Source organism: Vespula vulgaris, chromosome 11, assembly GCF_905475345.1.
Source record: "Vespula vulgaris chromosome 11, iyVesVulg1.1, whole genome shotgun sequence".
NCBI classification, from domain to species: domain Eukaryota; kingdom Metazoa; phylum Arthropoda; class Insecta; order Hymenoptera; family Vespidae; genus Vespula; species Vespula vulgaris.
In genome coordinates this window covers 3,307,691-3,323,093 of record NC_066596.1, presented here as the reverse complement: position 1 = coordinate 3,323,093, position 15,403 = coordinate 3,307,691, and the positions used below count along the sequence as shown (strand labels likewise).

General features: G+C 31.1%; 2 protein-coding genes and 2 long non-coding RNA genes across 6 annotated transcripts; 1 reads left to right on the top strand and 3 right to left on the bottom strand.

Moving 5' to 3' along the window:
• Positions 1–2,077: 2,077 nt before the first annotated feature.
• Positions 2,078–3,180, bottom strand: LOC127067591 (gem-associated protein 8-like). The gene is made up of 2 exons (XM_051002692.1): positions 2,824–3,180; positions 2,078–2,645 (listed from the first exon to the last, which is right to left on the bottom strand). Exons 1-2 carry the CDS (start codon positions 3,045–3,047, stop codon positions 2,150–2,152), a joined length of 720 nt encoding a protein of 239 aa, XP_050858649.1. The 5' UTR covers positions 3,048–3,180; the 3' UTR covers positions 2,078–2,149.
• A 508-nt stretch (positions 3,181–3,688) lies between these two features.
• On the bottom strand, positions 3,689–7,811 carry LOC127067588 (TBC1 domain family member 15). The gene is made up of 9 exons (XM_051002685.1): positions 7,492–7,811; positions 6,796–6,888; positions 6,184–6,685; positions 5,928–6,104; positions 5,760–5,854; positions 5,482–5,680; positions 5,191–5,405; positions 4,800–5,114; positions 3,689–4,732 (listed from the first exon to the last, which is right to left on the bottom strand). The coding sequence occupies exons 1-9, from the start codon at positions 7,516–7,518 to the stop codon at positions 4,439–4,441; spliced, it is 1,917 nt and encodes a 638-aa protein (XP_050858642.1). The 5' UTR covers positions 7,519–7,811; the 3' UTR covers positions 3,689–4,438.
• On the top strand, positions 6,811–12,661 carry LOC127067597 (uncharacterized). Its single transcript, XR_007782670.1, has 5 exons — positions 6,811–6,925; positions 8,655–8,794; positions 11,813–12,160; positions 12,386–12,444; positions 12,514–12,661. It is a non-coding gene; the product is annotated as an uncharacterized LOC127067597 (long non-coding RNA).
• Positions 12,067–15,327, bottom strand: LOC127067598 (uncharacterized). 3 transcript variants are annotated; one of them, XR_007782671.1, is made up of 5 exons: positions 13,915–15,327; positions 13,257–13,390; positions 12,824–13,009; positions 12,449–12,741; positions 12,067–12,117 (listed from the first exon to the last, which is right to left on the bottom strand). It is a non-coding gene; the product is annotated as an uncharacterized LOC127067598 (long non-coding RNA). The 3 variants fall into 3 exon arrangements; XR_007782673.1 differs by lacking the exon at positions 12,067–12,117 and having other exon boundaries at positions 12,462–12,605; positions 12,698–12,741; XR_007782672.1 differs by lacking the exon at positions 12,067–12,117 and having other exon boundaries at positions 12,459–12,605.
• Between the last annotated feature and the right edge of the window lie 76 nt (positions 15,328–15,403).

The following is a 15,403-nucleotide window of genomic DNA, read 5'->3' as shown; positions in this document are numbered from 1 at the left end:
TCGAAAAGCTGCTCCTCAATATTTTTCAAAATCAAATGAATTCTATTCCAGTTTAGATTTATAAATTTACGGATAGTCGATTAACCGATCGTATAGGCAAGCAAAATTGTTATAAAGTCAATCGACTTGATCGTACGATTTAAATAGAAATCGAGATAATTATTCGATTAATTATCCACTCTTTCAATATCTCCAGTCTCTCGTTTTCGATCAAGAATTCTCTTGCAATTTGAAGAAAATAGAAAAAATTAGAAAAATTAGCTATGATTTTTGAATAAAGTATTTGAGTAATATTTTACAGCTGATACTTTATCTTCGATTCTTTGTTGAAATTAAAGTCAGACCTTATTCCGAAGAATTTTTATCGGTAAGGAAAAGATCGCCGATCAAAAAGAATATTCGCAAAGATTTTTCAAGCTTCGAAGCAACGTAAATCGATTGTTCCAAACGCGAGTAATAATAATATAGAAACATTATGGCGTGGCCGTTCGCATTAGCCATTAATTGCTTCCCGCGGTATATTTCATGCGTTAGGTGTCATTTATGGAGAGAGAAACCCGCGTAGAGTCTCGATATCGCCTCTGGCACGATCGTTCGAAACTCCTCTCTCGCTCTTTCTGTCTTTCTTACTCCTGTCACGACGATTACGAGTCCTTTACTCTCTTTCACAGAAGAGACCATGGCATCCTACCTCTTTATAACGTTTCTAAGCGACTCTTGGCAGCCTCCAGGACAATTGCTTTTAACTTTAGACCTGTAACCCCGAACTTCTCGCGCTCCTAATGCCATTTGCTAAACGCGAATCATGTGGCTATATTTATAATAACGTTACTAGCTTGAGTAGACGATAGTAAAAGTCTATGATTCATGAAATTTCTCAAATTATTTCTCTCTCTCTCTCTCTTTTTCTCTCCTTCCCTAATTATAATTTGAATAATTGAAAATGATTGAAACTATATCACTTATGCATCATTTTTCAAATTTTCAATCTCCGATAATTAAAACAAATTTATTAATGTAATCTGCGATAGAATGTATAAAACATATCGCATTGTTATTAAATTTAATTAATGAAAAAATTATTTAATTGCTAAAATGATTAAAATTCGAATTATTCAAAATTGAAATCTTCCTACAATAAAATTTTATAACATTAATAAGAGAAAAGAGCAAATACAATCGAGTAATAGAAACTAGTAGTGAAACGCAGCAATTATTTTCGAGTCGGTTAAACAAATAAAATCTGAATAGATGTAATAAAATAAAATAAAATTTTGATACATTTAGTAATAATAAGACGATTTAATTTTGAAAAAAGTGCTTTATATTATCAAACAAAAAAAAGGAAAATAGTAATAATAGAGCGCTGTTTTACCGATCAATAAAATATTAATTAATAATAGTAAAACAATATTCATGGACCAACCGAAATCAGTCGATAATAATAGATTCCTGCTTTACTGGGAAAATCAAGTTTAAATTTATCGATAATAGTAGACGCGGTTTTACCGACTGAATTAATATGTCATTAAAAATAGATAACTATTTTACCAGCCGAGTTGAATCGAGAATGTAATTTAAGGCTGTTCACCACTTTTAACTGGTAGCGTTAGTGACTTCAATGATAAATATGAACAACATGTCTATATTATTTACAATTATTACAATTCTAATACATAACATATAAAATATAATATATAAAAGATTATAATAGTAAGAATAAAAAAAGGATATTTGAAATCTAAAATATATGAATATATTTTACATATCTAAATCTAAATACATGAATACATTTTTCTGCAAGCTTCTCCAGTAAATTATTTTAGAATTCTCCTATACTTAATCCATTATCTATCTGCAACTGAAGACCACTCTCATTGAAATGTAATTATACAAAAGCAGGAAAAGGAAGTGGAGAACAGCCTAATTACGCATGCGCACACCGACGCCTGTGCCTACCGATAGAGGCGCTAGTGTTCTCTCTATCGTAAAAGTATAGAAGGAGGGGGATATAACCTTTTTTTATATCAAATATAAAAAAAGGCGATGAACGGCCTTAAAATGTGAATATCGATAATGAAATTGAAAAATTATTTTATTACAAATGTTTAAGTTACACGCATTAAAACAATCTAAGAAATAAAATAGTTTATAGTCTTAAAGGAATATTCGGCCAATATTGAGGTTTTGATTTATCTTTGTGTCTTTCTATCGTGGCCTGTAAAGCAGTTTCCATAGCCAATATCGTGGGACTGGCATCGCCATATAATAATTTTGCTTCTTTACTTCGAGTATGAGCCCAAGCTGCTCCACCTTCCACAGGAACTATACTCTCTTTTTTGCTAGCTGCTAATTCTTGTTCGCGTTTTTGTTTCAACTCCATCTTATGACGTAAACTTTGTTCTAAGAAGGTCATCATATCCTCATCTACATGAAATTCTAAATCCTGATCATTTTTAGACTCGTCTTTATGATTATCTTGGAAATTATTATCTTTTTTACAACTATTCTGTTGTCGTTTAAAAGTCTTTTTATTGTTAGTCTGTTTATTACTTTGTCCAATTAAAGACCTAATTTTATTTCGTAATATTTCATTCTCATGTTCCAAAGCCAAACAACGAGATCTCCACCATGTTACGCTGTGCCTGTAAAAAAAAAAAATTTTCTAATATTTTCTACCTTCAAAATAGAAAATAAAAAATATGTTCAAATAAATACTATAGACTAATTTTATTATGGATAAAAGAAATTATTTTCAATACAGATCATTTAATAAATAAACACAAAATAAAAAAAATTAATGCACTAAAAAATTAATGATACCTCTTTTGCCACTCTTGAGCAGCTGCATAATTTTTCCAAAACGCATCAGCTTGCATCGTGTTCGCTATTATTTCTTCTTTACAAAAAGAAACATCAGCAAGCTCTCCTATCAATCGTTGACTTTTGATTGATTTAACCTCTAATTTGATACGTTCGCGTCGACGCTTTCTCACATTACGTTTTTTTCTTCTATTTTTACTTCTTTTTACAGAAAGATATTCCATACCTCGTAACAAATCAAAGACTTCAAATGTCAATTATATATTATCCCAATATAAAAAATCTCATTGTTTATATAGGATTTACGTTTTTGTAAAAAACTACCATTGAAACGCCCCCATGCATCAAATACAAGAATCATTTAGATAAAATGTTTTACATTTATATTATACAAAAGATTTAGATAATATTTAAATTTTTTACTATCGTTTAATATATTATCTTTTCTAAGAATTATTTTCTTGACTTTGTATGTAAATATGGTTACAAACCGTTAACGACATTCGTTAAAGTATTTCATTTCGTTTTTCTCTATTTTGACGATCTATTGTCAACATTTTCAAATATCTTCCTACGTACGTATTATTTTTTGGATTTATAATTATTTACTAAATTGTAATCGTATAAAATATTTTTATTCGCTTCAAATGATTATTTTAAAAATTCACATTATTCTTTTTGCTTTGTTTTTATATTATTATATCAAGATTACAATTCTATTCATACTTTGTTAATTATGAAGATAAATTTATTGAATTTGGACATAAGTTTCAATGGTTTTAAGATAAATGTAATATTAATGAAAAAATAAAATTAGACGTAAAAAAAAGAAAGAAAGAGGAATAGATCAAATGAAAACAATATGTAAGATTAAATAGGTGATTTTATTAGAAATATACAGCGCTTTTGTGACACTTTATACAAATCTAAGAAAACATGTCATTTTAACCCAAAAAAGAAGGTTCCACACATTGCGCTGTTACAAGATAAGAGTTTAATATCATTGCTCCCTTTCGGTATTCAAAATTCATGCAAAGTTTGGTAGAAACGAGCCAATCAGTACCAACTCGAACAACTTTTTATATCTCCCATTAAGATAATAGTCTCAAGTATTAATAAATTTCTTATAAATACAGCAAATGTGTTATAAATATCTCAAAATTCAACGCTACTAATATTTAGTTTTGCTGTTTCTTGCAAATATCATATAAACCTTTACATTTACACTTATGTCAAAATTGAAAATTTGAGAAGAAATATTTCTTTTTCTCCTTTTTTTCTTTTTTTTTCCACAATACCGATGATAAACGACCAGAGAAAAACACTCGCATTATTTTTTTATTTTACATCAAAGCTTCGCTTTTGTGTGCAATCTAATTTCGTTGAAAGCTGAACACGAGATCGTGACATGTTTAGAAAAAAAAAAAAAAAGAAACAAAAAGGTAAAACAAAATATAGGAAGAGAGAAAAAGAGAAAGAGAGAGAGAAATAATAATATAAGAATTCTTCTGTGCACGATACTAGTAGCCTAGAGTCTTGTTTTTTTTTCTTTTTTTTTTTCTTTTTTTATAGATCTTTACAATCACAAAATTGTGACAAAAGACCAATCCTGATCTCATAGATATGACAAATTCAGACCTCTTTCGAAAGACACTTCGTTACTACCAAACTTGATATTTCCACTTTCTGAACTATTTCGTCTCGAGCACAGTTTTGTTCTAGCACAAGAACTAGAAGGTTCATCATCTTCTATATCACTTCCATCTATTCGTTTACGAGGTTCCAGCCCAATAATAACACGCACATTGTCAGACAGTTTATCTTCTACTGCCATTAATTGGTGGTAAATACCTTCTGCTTTAGAAAGTGTCCATGGTAGTTCAATGTGTAGAGAAAGGTCATTTATATGCTATAAAAAAGACATACGATTGTTATTAGCTCATTATTTAAATTGTTAATAAAAAAAAAGTACTTACTTTAAGTATTTCCGTAAAGCCAAAATTATTTTCCATCAAAACATTTTTTTCTGTATCTAATATAGCTACACATATGAGTAAATGAAAATTAGGACATGGTAAGCCAGTCCATAAAATCTCCCACAGTTTCATAATATCGGTTGAATTAAATTCTCTTTTAAACAATACTAATAACCAACGAAAACAGAAAAACATATTTCCAGAATCGTGTTGATTTAAGTAGTGTGCTAATTGTCGATCGGTAGTGTTTAATAAAGTATATAAATGACATAGCTGCGCTTTCATTCCAGTCTGATCCATTTCAAAATTTGTACTCTGTATTTAAAAAAAAGAAAGATCCATAAGAATGAAATTTTCAGTAATCGGTAATAATAGATAATTAATAATTTACCACTTTATCCATAAAACCAACAAAACACCAAAATGCATCTGCTTCACTATCCATTAAACATAAAATAGGACTCAACAAATCGCTCATACCTTGAACATACCCTAAATCAAAGTTGTACATTACATATGTCATAAGTATGTCATATAATAATTCTAAATGATTATTGTCGCCTGAATAGTAGGGATGTGTCCTATCTGTTCTGTTCACATCTTTCTCTATAAATCAATTCAATCAAATTAATATATTGTTGACAATATATTCTTTTAAGATTAATATTTCATTTTAGATTACCTATCAAGCTTTTCCTGTCTCGAAAATCTGCAAAACGATTTTCTTGTGCTGGTGTCATGGATCGCCATTGAAGTTTCATATTGAAGTATTCATCAGCCTTCTTTTTTCTTATTTCCAGTCTTTCAATGTGAGTCGAATTCCATGGATAATAATTTAATAAAAATTTCCAGACTTCATAACGTAAGGACGGAGATATGCCCTGAGAGATTAGAAAACATTATTGCAGTTAACATCAGCATATAGAAGAACGTTTGAAGTGGATAGATAAATATACAGACTCCCCGAAAAATGATTTCTTTAACAGCATCCGAATCGACAATTCTTCCTTCTGAATCCTTGCTTTTGTCCCATTGTTCTTGCGTTAAAGGTGAGCCTAATATTTTTAGTATTATCAATACGTTTCTTTGTAAATCATTTTTATATCGAATTTATCACAAAAAACATACCTCTTGGACAAGGAGGTCTCGATGGTAGTGACAAACCTATATCTGTTTCTCCTATCACTTCATACTCATCTCCTGATCCAACAGATACTGGCGGATGATGGACATCAATCGTTAAGGAACAGTTAAGCAAATCTGCTACTGCTTCTTCAACTGGTCTTCTTGCTGGTTCCTTATATACTGAAATATATAACCAGATTTATATGTCGTATTTTACTGTAATATTTACGATAGTATAAATTTTGGTATATTTACTTACGCCAGATATCCGCTAGTTTGCTAAATGCTTCTAACGTAGTTTCATATGGATGGTTATGTAAGTTTTTCATAAATTTCCATACGTAATCTGAAGTATTTTCTTGAAATATATTCAATTCTGTGAATGATTTGTTTAAAACAGTTTCAACTTCATCCAATACATGATACAAGTTTTTGTCTTTCGGAGATCTTCTAAAGTTAATAAAATTCTTTAGAGAGTTAGTGAAGGTTTCAGCTTTTGACAATTGGAAGAAGGCAACATAGGTGGTACCATCCCTTTGTATAAATATAAGCTGCTGTCCACCGTGATTTACACGAAATGATTTCAAGTCAGAAAATAATATTCTAACGATCCTAGAACGTCCAAGAGAGTCTGGGCCATCGGAAGATGTGCGAGTTCTGCTTATATGAGTATCTACTAAAGACCATTCTGGATCTTGATCCTGATTCTCTAACACAACGGAATCTTCTACAGGTTTCCATTCTATGCACTTGCCAAAACTCTAATACACAAAAGATAACTTGTAACTCTTGCATATAAAAACAAATTAATATTATATTCATTTTTTACATATGCACATAAATTGATAATAATAGATTTTTCTTTTCTTACATATTCCACAATGTTCAGAGTGCCAGAGCTGTGAACTTCGTCTTCTTTGCTATTTGATCTACGAAGTACAACCCCTGCATAGATGCAGAGATCCTAGAAAAAAAGCAGCACTTCCATAATGAAGAAAAATGTGAGTGGCTCTTGTACAAGCTGTTTCTACATTACTTTCAAGATATATGAGTCGTATCAATGAAATATACTAATGACTTACTTATGAGCATATAAAGATCCGTAAAGAACATTGCATTAGATATTCTATTCAAAAAAAGCTATGACAGTATATTCATTTTCATATGCTTCATTTCTAATCAGCCTGTGCTTATGCTGCTGATTAAAATTGTAACTATTCGTGTACACTGACTACATAGAAAAAGCGAGCTAACCTCTACGCGATGTTTACAGCGTTAAAAAATAAAGCATAGCATAAAAAATTTTGATCGAATATTCGAAACGTATAAAAATAAGTGAATTTAAATGAAGCGTTAGCAAAAGTATCAAGTCTCATAATCGTTTGTATACGTTTTTTGTCTATAATACATTGTTGTTGACATTTGATAGGGGAAACATGTGGGCGGGTATGTTCGATGTACGTCATTCTCGAATTAGACGTGCCTGAATTTCATGCAGTTTACGGCGTTGATACGAGAGCGTGTTGAAAAGATGACGGTTGAAAATTCATGAATATTATTTTCTCACCGTTCCCTGCTCCGTCGGTTCGAACATCTCAAAAGTACACGCACAATGGTTCGTATGAAACACTGACAAGTTGATCTAATTTCAACACATCCCTACCACGAGCTGCGATACCAAGTCCCTTGCAATACAAATTTAACGTCCTGATCATGCGACGACGATCAAGTCAGCCATGCAACGTTGATCAATCTCGATAATTTCAACGTTTGCTAATCGTTCGTTCATTTTGACGACGTAATAAATTCACATCGAACGTCCTTAGAATATATGTATATGATCAAAAGGATGATGGAAAACCTCTTAAACGAAGAATTCAACGCTTAGCAAATACCAGTGGTACCGCTGGTTACCACTCTGTATACCTATGAACCAATCAACTTAACATATTATATATTATAATAGTTGATAATATAGGATAATAGGATAATAAAAGAAATATACTACTCCTGTTGAAACAGGAATGTTTTTTTTTTTTTAATTGGATTACACATATATGTTTTCTGAAGATATTTATTATTTAAAATCATACAAGTTTTAGTTAGATTTTTGTATAGCATCTTTTTACAAAACCGATCAAGGTGAGCTCTTTGTGATTCTGCCTACCGTTTTGATCAAACCTTTGTGCGTGTACATGTATAAATGCTTATGTGATCATAGATACATATATATATGTGTGATTTGTCATTCAATTTTCAAACGAATGCTTTGTAATCGAGCGTTAGTCATTTTTAGCCTTTGAACCAAATATGTCGTCATTGAATGGAAAACCCATGAAATTTTATACTAACATTACCCATATATGTATACATATATATATATACCATGTATATATATATACATATACATATATACATATATATATATATCATATATCTCTTGTTAATTAATCGGCATCCATTGTGTTGGCAACCAATTACTTCTTACATAGTGTGTACATACATATATATATATATGTATATATATATATATAATCTAATGTGCACTAACCTATTAAATAAAGAACACGTAGGTATTGCCATCTTACGTTGAAAACGATAAACTACTTTCAAGTCGACCATTTAAATCGAACAAAGCATTTCTATAATGATCGTTATTAATTAAATTAAAAATTTACAATTGAAGTTTCTCTAGCTCATGTACTTATGTTTTTAATTATCTTTTTGTAGTATCGATTAATGGAGATTCGTCATCGATAGGACTTATCAAGCGAACTCGTTATTTCTTGTTACTAGAAATTTATCGCTTGACAAGATCACAAAGATATACGGAAGGAAGTTCATCGAGCTGACTGGTTAAATTCTTGGAGGTAATTTCACCAACTGAATGCATTAATTTATTCGTTAAACGATCCTAGCAAACAATTACTCATTTTATAATAATTTCCGGCACGGCTCACAGGAAGAAACAAAAATGAAAATAAAAAAGAATTTTTCATGTAATATCTTTCGTATGATACGCCACTATAACTTGATAAAGTACACGCGTAATCAATGAGAGTAAAGTCCGATTCATCGAGGAGTCACTTGATATGAGAAATATATGATTATGAATATTGTAGAGAATAACTTTTTAAGGCTACGTTACAAAAAAAAAAAAAAAATAAAGAAGAGAGGGGAATACAAAACCAAAAGGATTCCATACATTCGCCTTGATTTTAATGACGATGCACGAGTTTGTACTTTCACCAGACAGCGGGTGTGTACCTCGAGTACATCTGCACCAAAGAGTTGTTTCCGCAAGCGTAATGTTTACTCTTGCTTTGCACTAGCTTATCTACCAGCCTTTTTTTCTTACCAGTAATATATATTTATTTTGTAACAGATAGGAAAATTGCGAATGTGAATTTGCGCGTGTTTATTCAATCATAATTCGATATTTTTATGGAAAGATTCGAAAGTTTTATCATATTAATTGCTGGTAATGTTATTAATAACGATGATGATAACAAAACAGTCAGAATATAAAAGTATAAGCTATTGCAAGTCTTACGTGTCATAAAAAGCGATCTAAGGAATAACCAGTTGCAAGGTCAACTCCCTTGCAAGGCCAACAACCCAACAATCGACGATTTATTCAGAATATATTGTTCAAAGCTTTTGTTAACTACATATAATCAAATCACATATAGACGTTAATCACATATAGAGGAGCTTTGTCATTATACATATATTTAAAGTTGCGAAGCCATGAAAGTGTAAAGCTAGTAAGCGACGAGGTATCGTAAGAGATTGCTTAAATTTTTTAACGTTAAAAGAAAGCTTTCATGGATGTTCATGTTATACAGGGTGTGCCAAAAGTTCTTAAGCTTTTTAGTTTTACAATCTGAAGAAAAAATTTAGTTTAAAAAATTTCGAAAAGGATTAACTGATTTATAAGGAACTATCGGTTCATCCTATATATACATACATGTGTGCATATATGCGTATATTTTCTCGACGACCTTCGAGCTCAAAAAAAATATTTCCATATTCGGAAGATTTGCAGAAAACAAAGGGAGAAATCTAAATGCGTGCTAAATCGACTGGAGTCTCGTATGAAAGACTAGAGCATAGAAAAATCTTAGTCGACTTTGTTCAAATGCATCCATGTGATTTCAAATCACGGTTTTCACCGTTTGTACTAAAGTAAAAAATATACTTCCCTACGAGCTATCACTATTACTTTCGCAAAAATCGATAGATTATATCGAGCGTTCAACCAAGTTAATGTCCTTCCCTCGTACCGGATGGTATCGATTGTTTATTATTCGGACATCGATCACGTACTCAAGCATGAACACGTACTACGTTATTCTATACGCGCATGGTTTTGTCTTTGTTTTAGCTTTGAATCATTCTGGAATCATTTGGATGATTGAATCTAAGTCCCAATCGTTAAACTTTGTTTCAGTTTATCATTAATATTAGCATAAATACAAAAACGAGTGCGTTTATCATTCACGCGTTGCTTGATAATTTAATCGAATTTATTATTTGAAAAATTCTTATATATAGATACATACATGCACACAAATATGTTATATATGTTATATCAGAATGAAGAGTAAGCTGAGAAAAGAGGACACGTTTTGTTCTCACTTTATGTAGAAAGAGTACAGACTTTATAAAAATAATTACCGTAAAAAGTATGTTATTTAATATTTTATATACGATAAGTTACTTCATTTACGATACATGTAATTAGTTGCAACTAATTTGTACGTATATTAAAAAATTAAAATATGTGCAAATTATATTTATATATATATATATATATATATATATATATATATATATATATATATTCTAAAATAATACCGTTATGCCGAGAAACCCAAACAATATGATACATGTGTGCTGTATTTATTTTTACTTGGCCAATATATTTGCGCAGACATTTCTATCGTCACCGTTTAGAAAGACGAACATATAGTCAAAAATAGACAGACATTACGGGGCAGCTGGTTACGTATGAATAAACTGCTGACTTAATACGATCATTCGTATTAATCATAGGAATTTTTCAATAGTGATTGTTCTCTTTTTTTATAAATTATATATATTATAGAATATATATGTATATATATATGTGTGTGTGTGTGCATGTACATATATATTATAAAAATATGCGTATAGATGAATTAATATATAATAATATACTTTTATTGTATTTTTATTAATGACGCATAATTATTAATTGTGCTAATTATTATTGTATGCAATGTTTATTTGATGAATAATAATGTAATCATAAAATCGATCTAAACGCAGAAAGTTTGGTGTGGCCGCACTGCGACGGTCGAGAACAAAATATCCGAGTGCAAGTAGGAAACCGAATAGAAACGTGCATCAGATGAAAAAAGGAGTATCCGAGATGCATGGACTTTTATCTCTGATATAACTATATTCTCTTCTTCTTCATAAAAAGAATAGTCAGCATCCGCCATACGTTTATCTTCAATTTTTTCTTCTTTCCATTAAATGACAGACACTGACATTAGAAGGTTGAACATAAACAAACATGACATTATGTAAAGTGCTATTAAATTATTTTTATTCATACATTATAATTAATCTAATTTAAATGATTATATATTTATGTTATAATTATCTCCAATAGCATATTTTAGAAAATTTGAAGAGAAAGAACTTGATAGAAAAAGATCAAAGATCAAAGATGTTTAAATAAAAAAGTTCTTTGTTAAAGTTATATTAACAAAGAGCTTTTGTTGATATAAAAGTTATATTAAAATTATATCGTGTTTTTTGTACAAGTTATATCAAGTGAAATTTTGTTTTTTTATTTATTAACAATTTATTTCGACGATGATTTAATTTTTTTTCAGGATCATTTGTCACACGTTTGTTGAGATTTCATCAAGGTCATCTAGAAAGACAAAAGACGTATTTTAAAGGACACGGCAAACTCGTTACGCCGTGCTAGCTCTTTCATTCGACAAATTTAAATCACGGACTCGGAAGGATCATACGCGATGACTTTCAATGGATTCGAGTAATGACATCGAGTGCTTCTCGGGACTTCCGTCGTCAAGTGGAACTGATAAATATTCATCGCCAGAGAGTAAAACAGCGATCTATGTACGTCACGAGCATCAGGCAGATCATACTGAAGAGAATGAGAAATCGATATCTTGAGGAACAAAAGAAGATTCGCCGATTAATTTTTCTTGATGGTTCGTAAAAACGCGTTATTTTAAAAACAATAGAAAAAACACAAAAAGAGTTATCAATGCCAACAAAATTTATTTACAATTAATTTTATCGATATTATTTAACAATAATACATACATGTGTATGTATGTATTTAGAGCTAATAACGAGTTAACAATGAGTTGCACATACTAATAATAATAATAATAGTAATAATAATAATAATATCAATTTTATTTTTTCTATAGCAATATTCTCGAGTCGTTGTTGACACATTCAAAATAATTTGACGTTGAAAAGAATAAAGGTACCTTTTGAATTAAACGAACAAACGTTCTGACAGTACGTTGAATTAATTCAAAATTTGTGCTTTCAGGTGACGTCGTCGTTGTTGATGTCGACGGTGCAAAGGATTTCCATGGGATACGGCTTGCAATCGATATGCTTTGACGGCAGACAAAGGTTGCCCTGCGTGAAAGAAAAAGGGCTGTGTTATGTCGCGTGCATAGTAAAACTCATATGTGTATACGTCGATGTATACTTACACAACAGGTACATACATTTGTGTTCTTTTATTTCTATCTACATTGATACGATGTATATCCTTGCTCACGTAAAATAGAGTAACACATATGTAGATATATATAAATATATATATATATATATATATCTATGTATATACATACCGAGCAGACATACATATGTATCCCTACTGAAAGGTGCTGGGGACTCTTCCTCTCTACACTTGGAGATAAAATTCTTCAAGATGCTCGGGCTATAGACGAAAGCACATTTTCTTCTTCTTCCTTCTCTTCTTCCACGTAGTAACAGGGACCATTAGCCTCTCTCTATCTTCTCTCGGACGATGGCCCCTAAAATATATGTATACATATAAGAACATTTATGTAAATCCAAAAACTATTGTTATGTACACGTGTATATATAATTTCATTGATTTTGATTTGGATTTTTAGACAGATACTTTGGAAAGAAAGTTTCTGAAGATTAATGTTCTAACGTTTCATTATATTTTCAGATAGCAATGACAATCAAAGAAAGAAGAACCTTTGTGATCTTATCAGAAATGAACTTTTTATTCATTTGTTCGGCGATACTTACGTCATTACTTCATTATATAGATCATTTCCACACCGAAATAATTCAGAGACACCATCCTCGTAACTTTGACGGCCTCGAGAGATGTATATAAACAAGGTATCGACGATCGAATTATTATTTATTCAAAGATCGGCCTAAAAATGTATTTTATCGATCGGTTAATAATGGACCTTAAACAAGAGCCGAATAATTCTTTGTTTGTCACTGGATAAATATTAATTTACTTTATGAAATAATTGCTATGTCGAAACAATTTTGTACGATTAAATATTTATGAGGATGAACTATTAATATTTCCATTTTTTTTAGGACCTGCATATATATATACACACACGGTATATACCTGAAATTTATTGTTTAATCTTTTCAAGTCACTTAATGACAAAATAAAAAAACAAAATTATCTTCAGCAGAATATTATATGAAACAACATCTGTGTCATAAAAAAGAGAACGTTTAAGCCAAAATATCTTGGAAGAAGCCTTTGTAATATATTTTTTTCATATTTTTCAAATTTCAAATCTTATTATTTTCCTTACTATTTCATTTCCTTTCTTTAAGGTTTCTTAATGAAAAGCTCCGAAAGATTTATCGGAAAGGGAGTATCATAGAGAAAGAACACTTGCGTCATAAAAAGAGATAGGGAAAGGGAACGAACCGAACCCAAAATTCGATCTTCATTCACGAGTACGAGCATTCTTCCCCCACCAAGTACTCATGTTGTACGCACAGCTAGGGCGAGCGGCCAGGCGTCCCCGGTGCAGACGTACTCGGCCGAGTGCAAGTGTACTGAGCGTTCTCTCCGGTGCTAGAGTATCGACCCGCAGACCCATGTGCCGGCCGATTCTCCTTTCTCCTTCGCTCGAGAGAGAGATATTTTACTGGTGCCCTCCTCCTAACCCCTTATCCTCCTCCTTCTATCTTTTTTCCCTCCTCATCCTCTTTCTTCCTCCTTCTCGACTATGATCTCTATACATCGTCGTTCTCTTTCTCTTTCTTCATCTTTTTACTCCCTCCCTCTCTCTCTCTCTCTCTCTCTCTCTCTCTCTATCTTTCCTCTCTCTCTCTCTCTCTTTTTCTCTCTCCTTTTAAAACCAGCCTCAGGAAACATTAAGATCTAAAATTCGCCGAACGATCATAGAAAATTCGTCTTTAGGATAATCAACTGCTTTGTGTGCATGCGCGAATGTTTCAGGAACGTCTTCTGCGATTCAGGTGCCCTTTAAAAATTTGTACATTTTTCTCTAGTCTCGTTAGACTTTTGTTCTTTTTAAATTTTTGTTTCTCTTTGTTTTCTAGGTAGATCTTTCGCACGGATGGAAGATTACTTTTATCGAACGAAAAGATACTGATTCGTTGGATTTATTTCTCGATATAGATCTATCTTCTGTGTATTTAATATTGCCAAGAATTTAGAATCGTAGATGTAATTGTACTTTGTTGAGCAACGAATTGCAAAACGGTAAGTGGCAAGTTTCTTGTGTAGTATTGCTCTCGAGTAAACTTCAAATGACGTTTAAAGTTTATGCACTAATCGTATCTTTTCTTTTCTTTTTTTTTTTACTTCCTTTTTTTATTTTATTTTATTTCTTTTTTGTTACAAAGCAAAACAAGAAAATTTCTCAAGACATTAAATCATAAAAAATGCAATCGTTCTGACGTATACACTTTGTCGAAATTGTCGAGTAAATAGTAAAGTTCTCCAAAGTACAATTCTCGTAAAATAAGAAACGAATCAATAATATCTACTCGCTACTTTCTACTATAGAAAGGAAAACGTAGCTTTCCTTTCGACAAAGAATATTAAATGGACAAAAGATACTCAATGTTTCCACAAATAATTTTAACTGTGCTATATCCGAACAATGGAATTTTTCTTTTCTAGGATATGATTCACGATTCTGCATCATCTGTGTAATATCAAGAATATTTTCAATATCAACGTAATACCAATCCACGATTAAACGAAATGTAAGTTCATCAATCTCTTTGTTCGATCTTCTTTAACAGACTATTCACTACTCCATAGGGTATGACTCACACTTCGGGTCCACAACATTCCGAGAAGCTACCAGAGTAATCTTGAGCAGGGAATTGTCATGGTATGCTTTTTTTTTTATTTTTTAAGAGAGGAAAACAATCTAGAA

Bases quoted from the DNA above. Each gene is read 5' to 3' on its own strand.
- LOC127067591 (XM_051002692.1), bottom strand. From the start codon at position 3,047: ATGGAATATCTTTCTGTAAAAAGAAGTAAAAATAGAAGAAAAAAACGT. The intron at 2,646-2,823 runs GTATCATTAATT...TTTTTTTTACAG, and splicing joins GCTCAAGAGTGGCAAAAGAG to GCACAGCGTAACATGGTGGA.
- LOC127067588 (XM_051002685.1), bottom strand. From the start codon at position 7,518: ATGTTCGAACCGACGGAGCAGGGAACG. The intron at 5,681-5,759 runs GTCTGTATATTT...CTAATCTCTCAG, and splicing joins AAGAAATCATTTTTCGGGGA to GGCATATCTCCGTCCTTACG. The intron at 4,733-4,799 runs GTAAGTACTTTT...TCTTTTTTATAG, and splicing joins GCTTTACGGAAATACTTAAA to CATATAAATGACCTTTCTCT.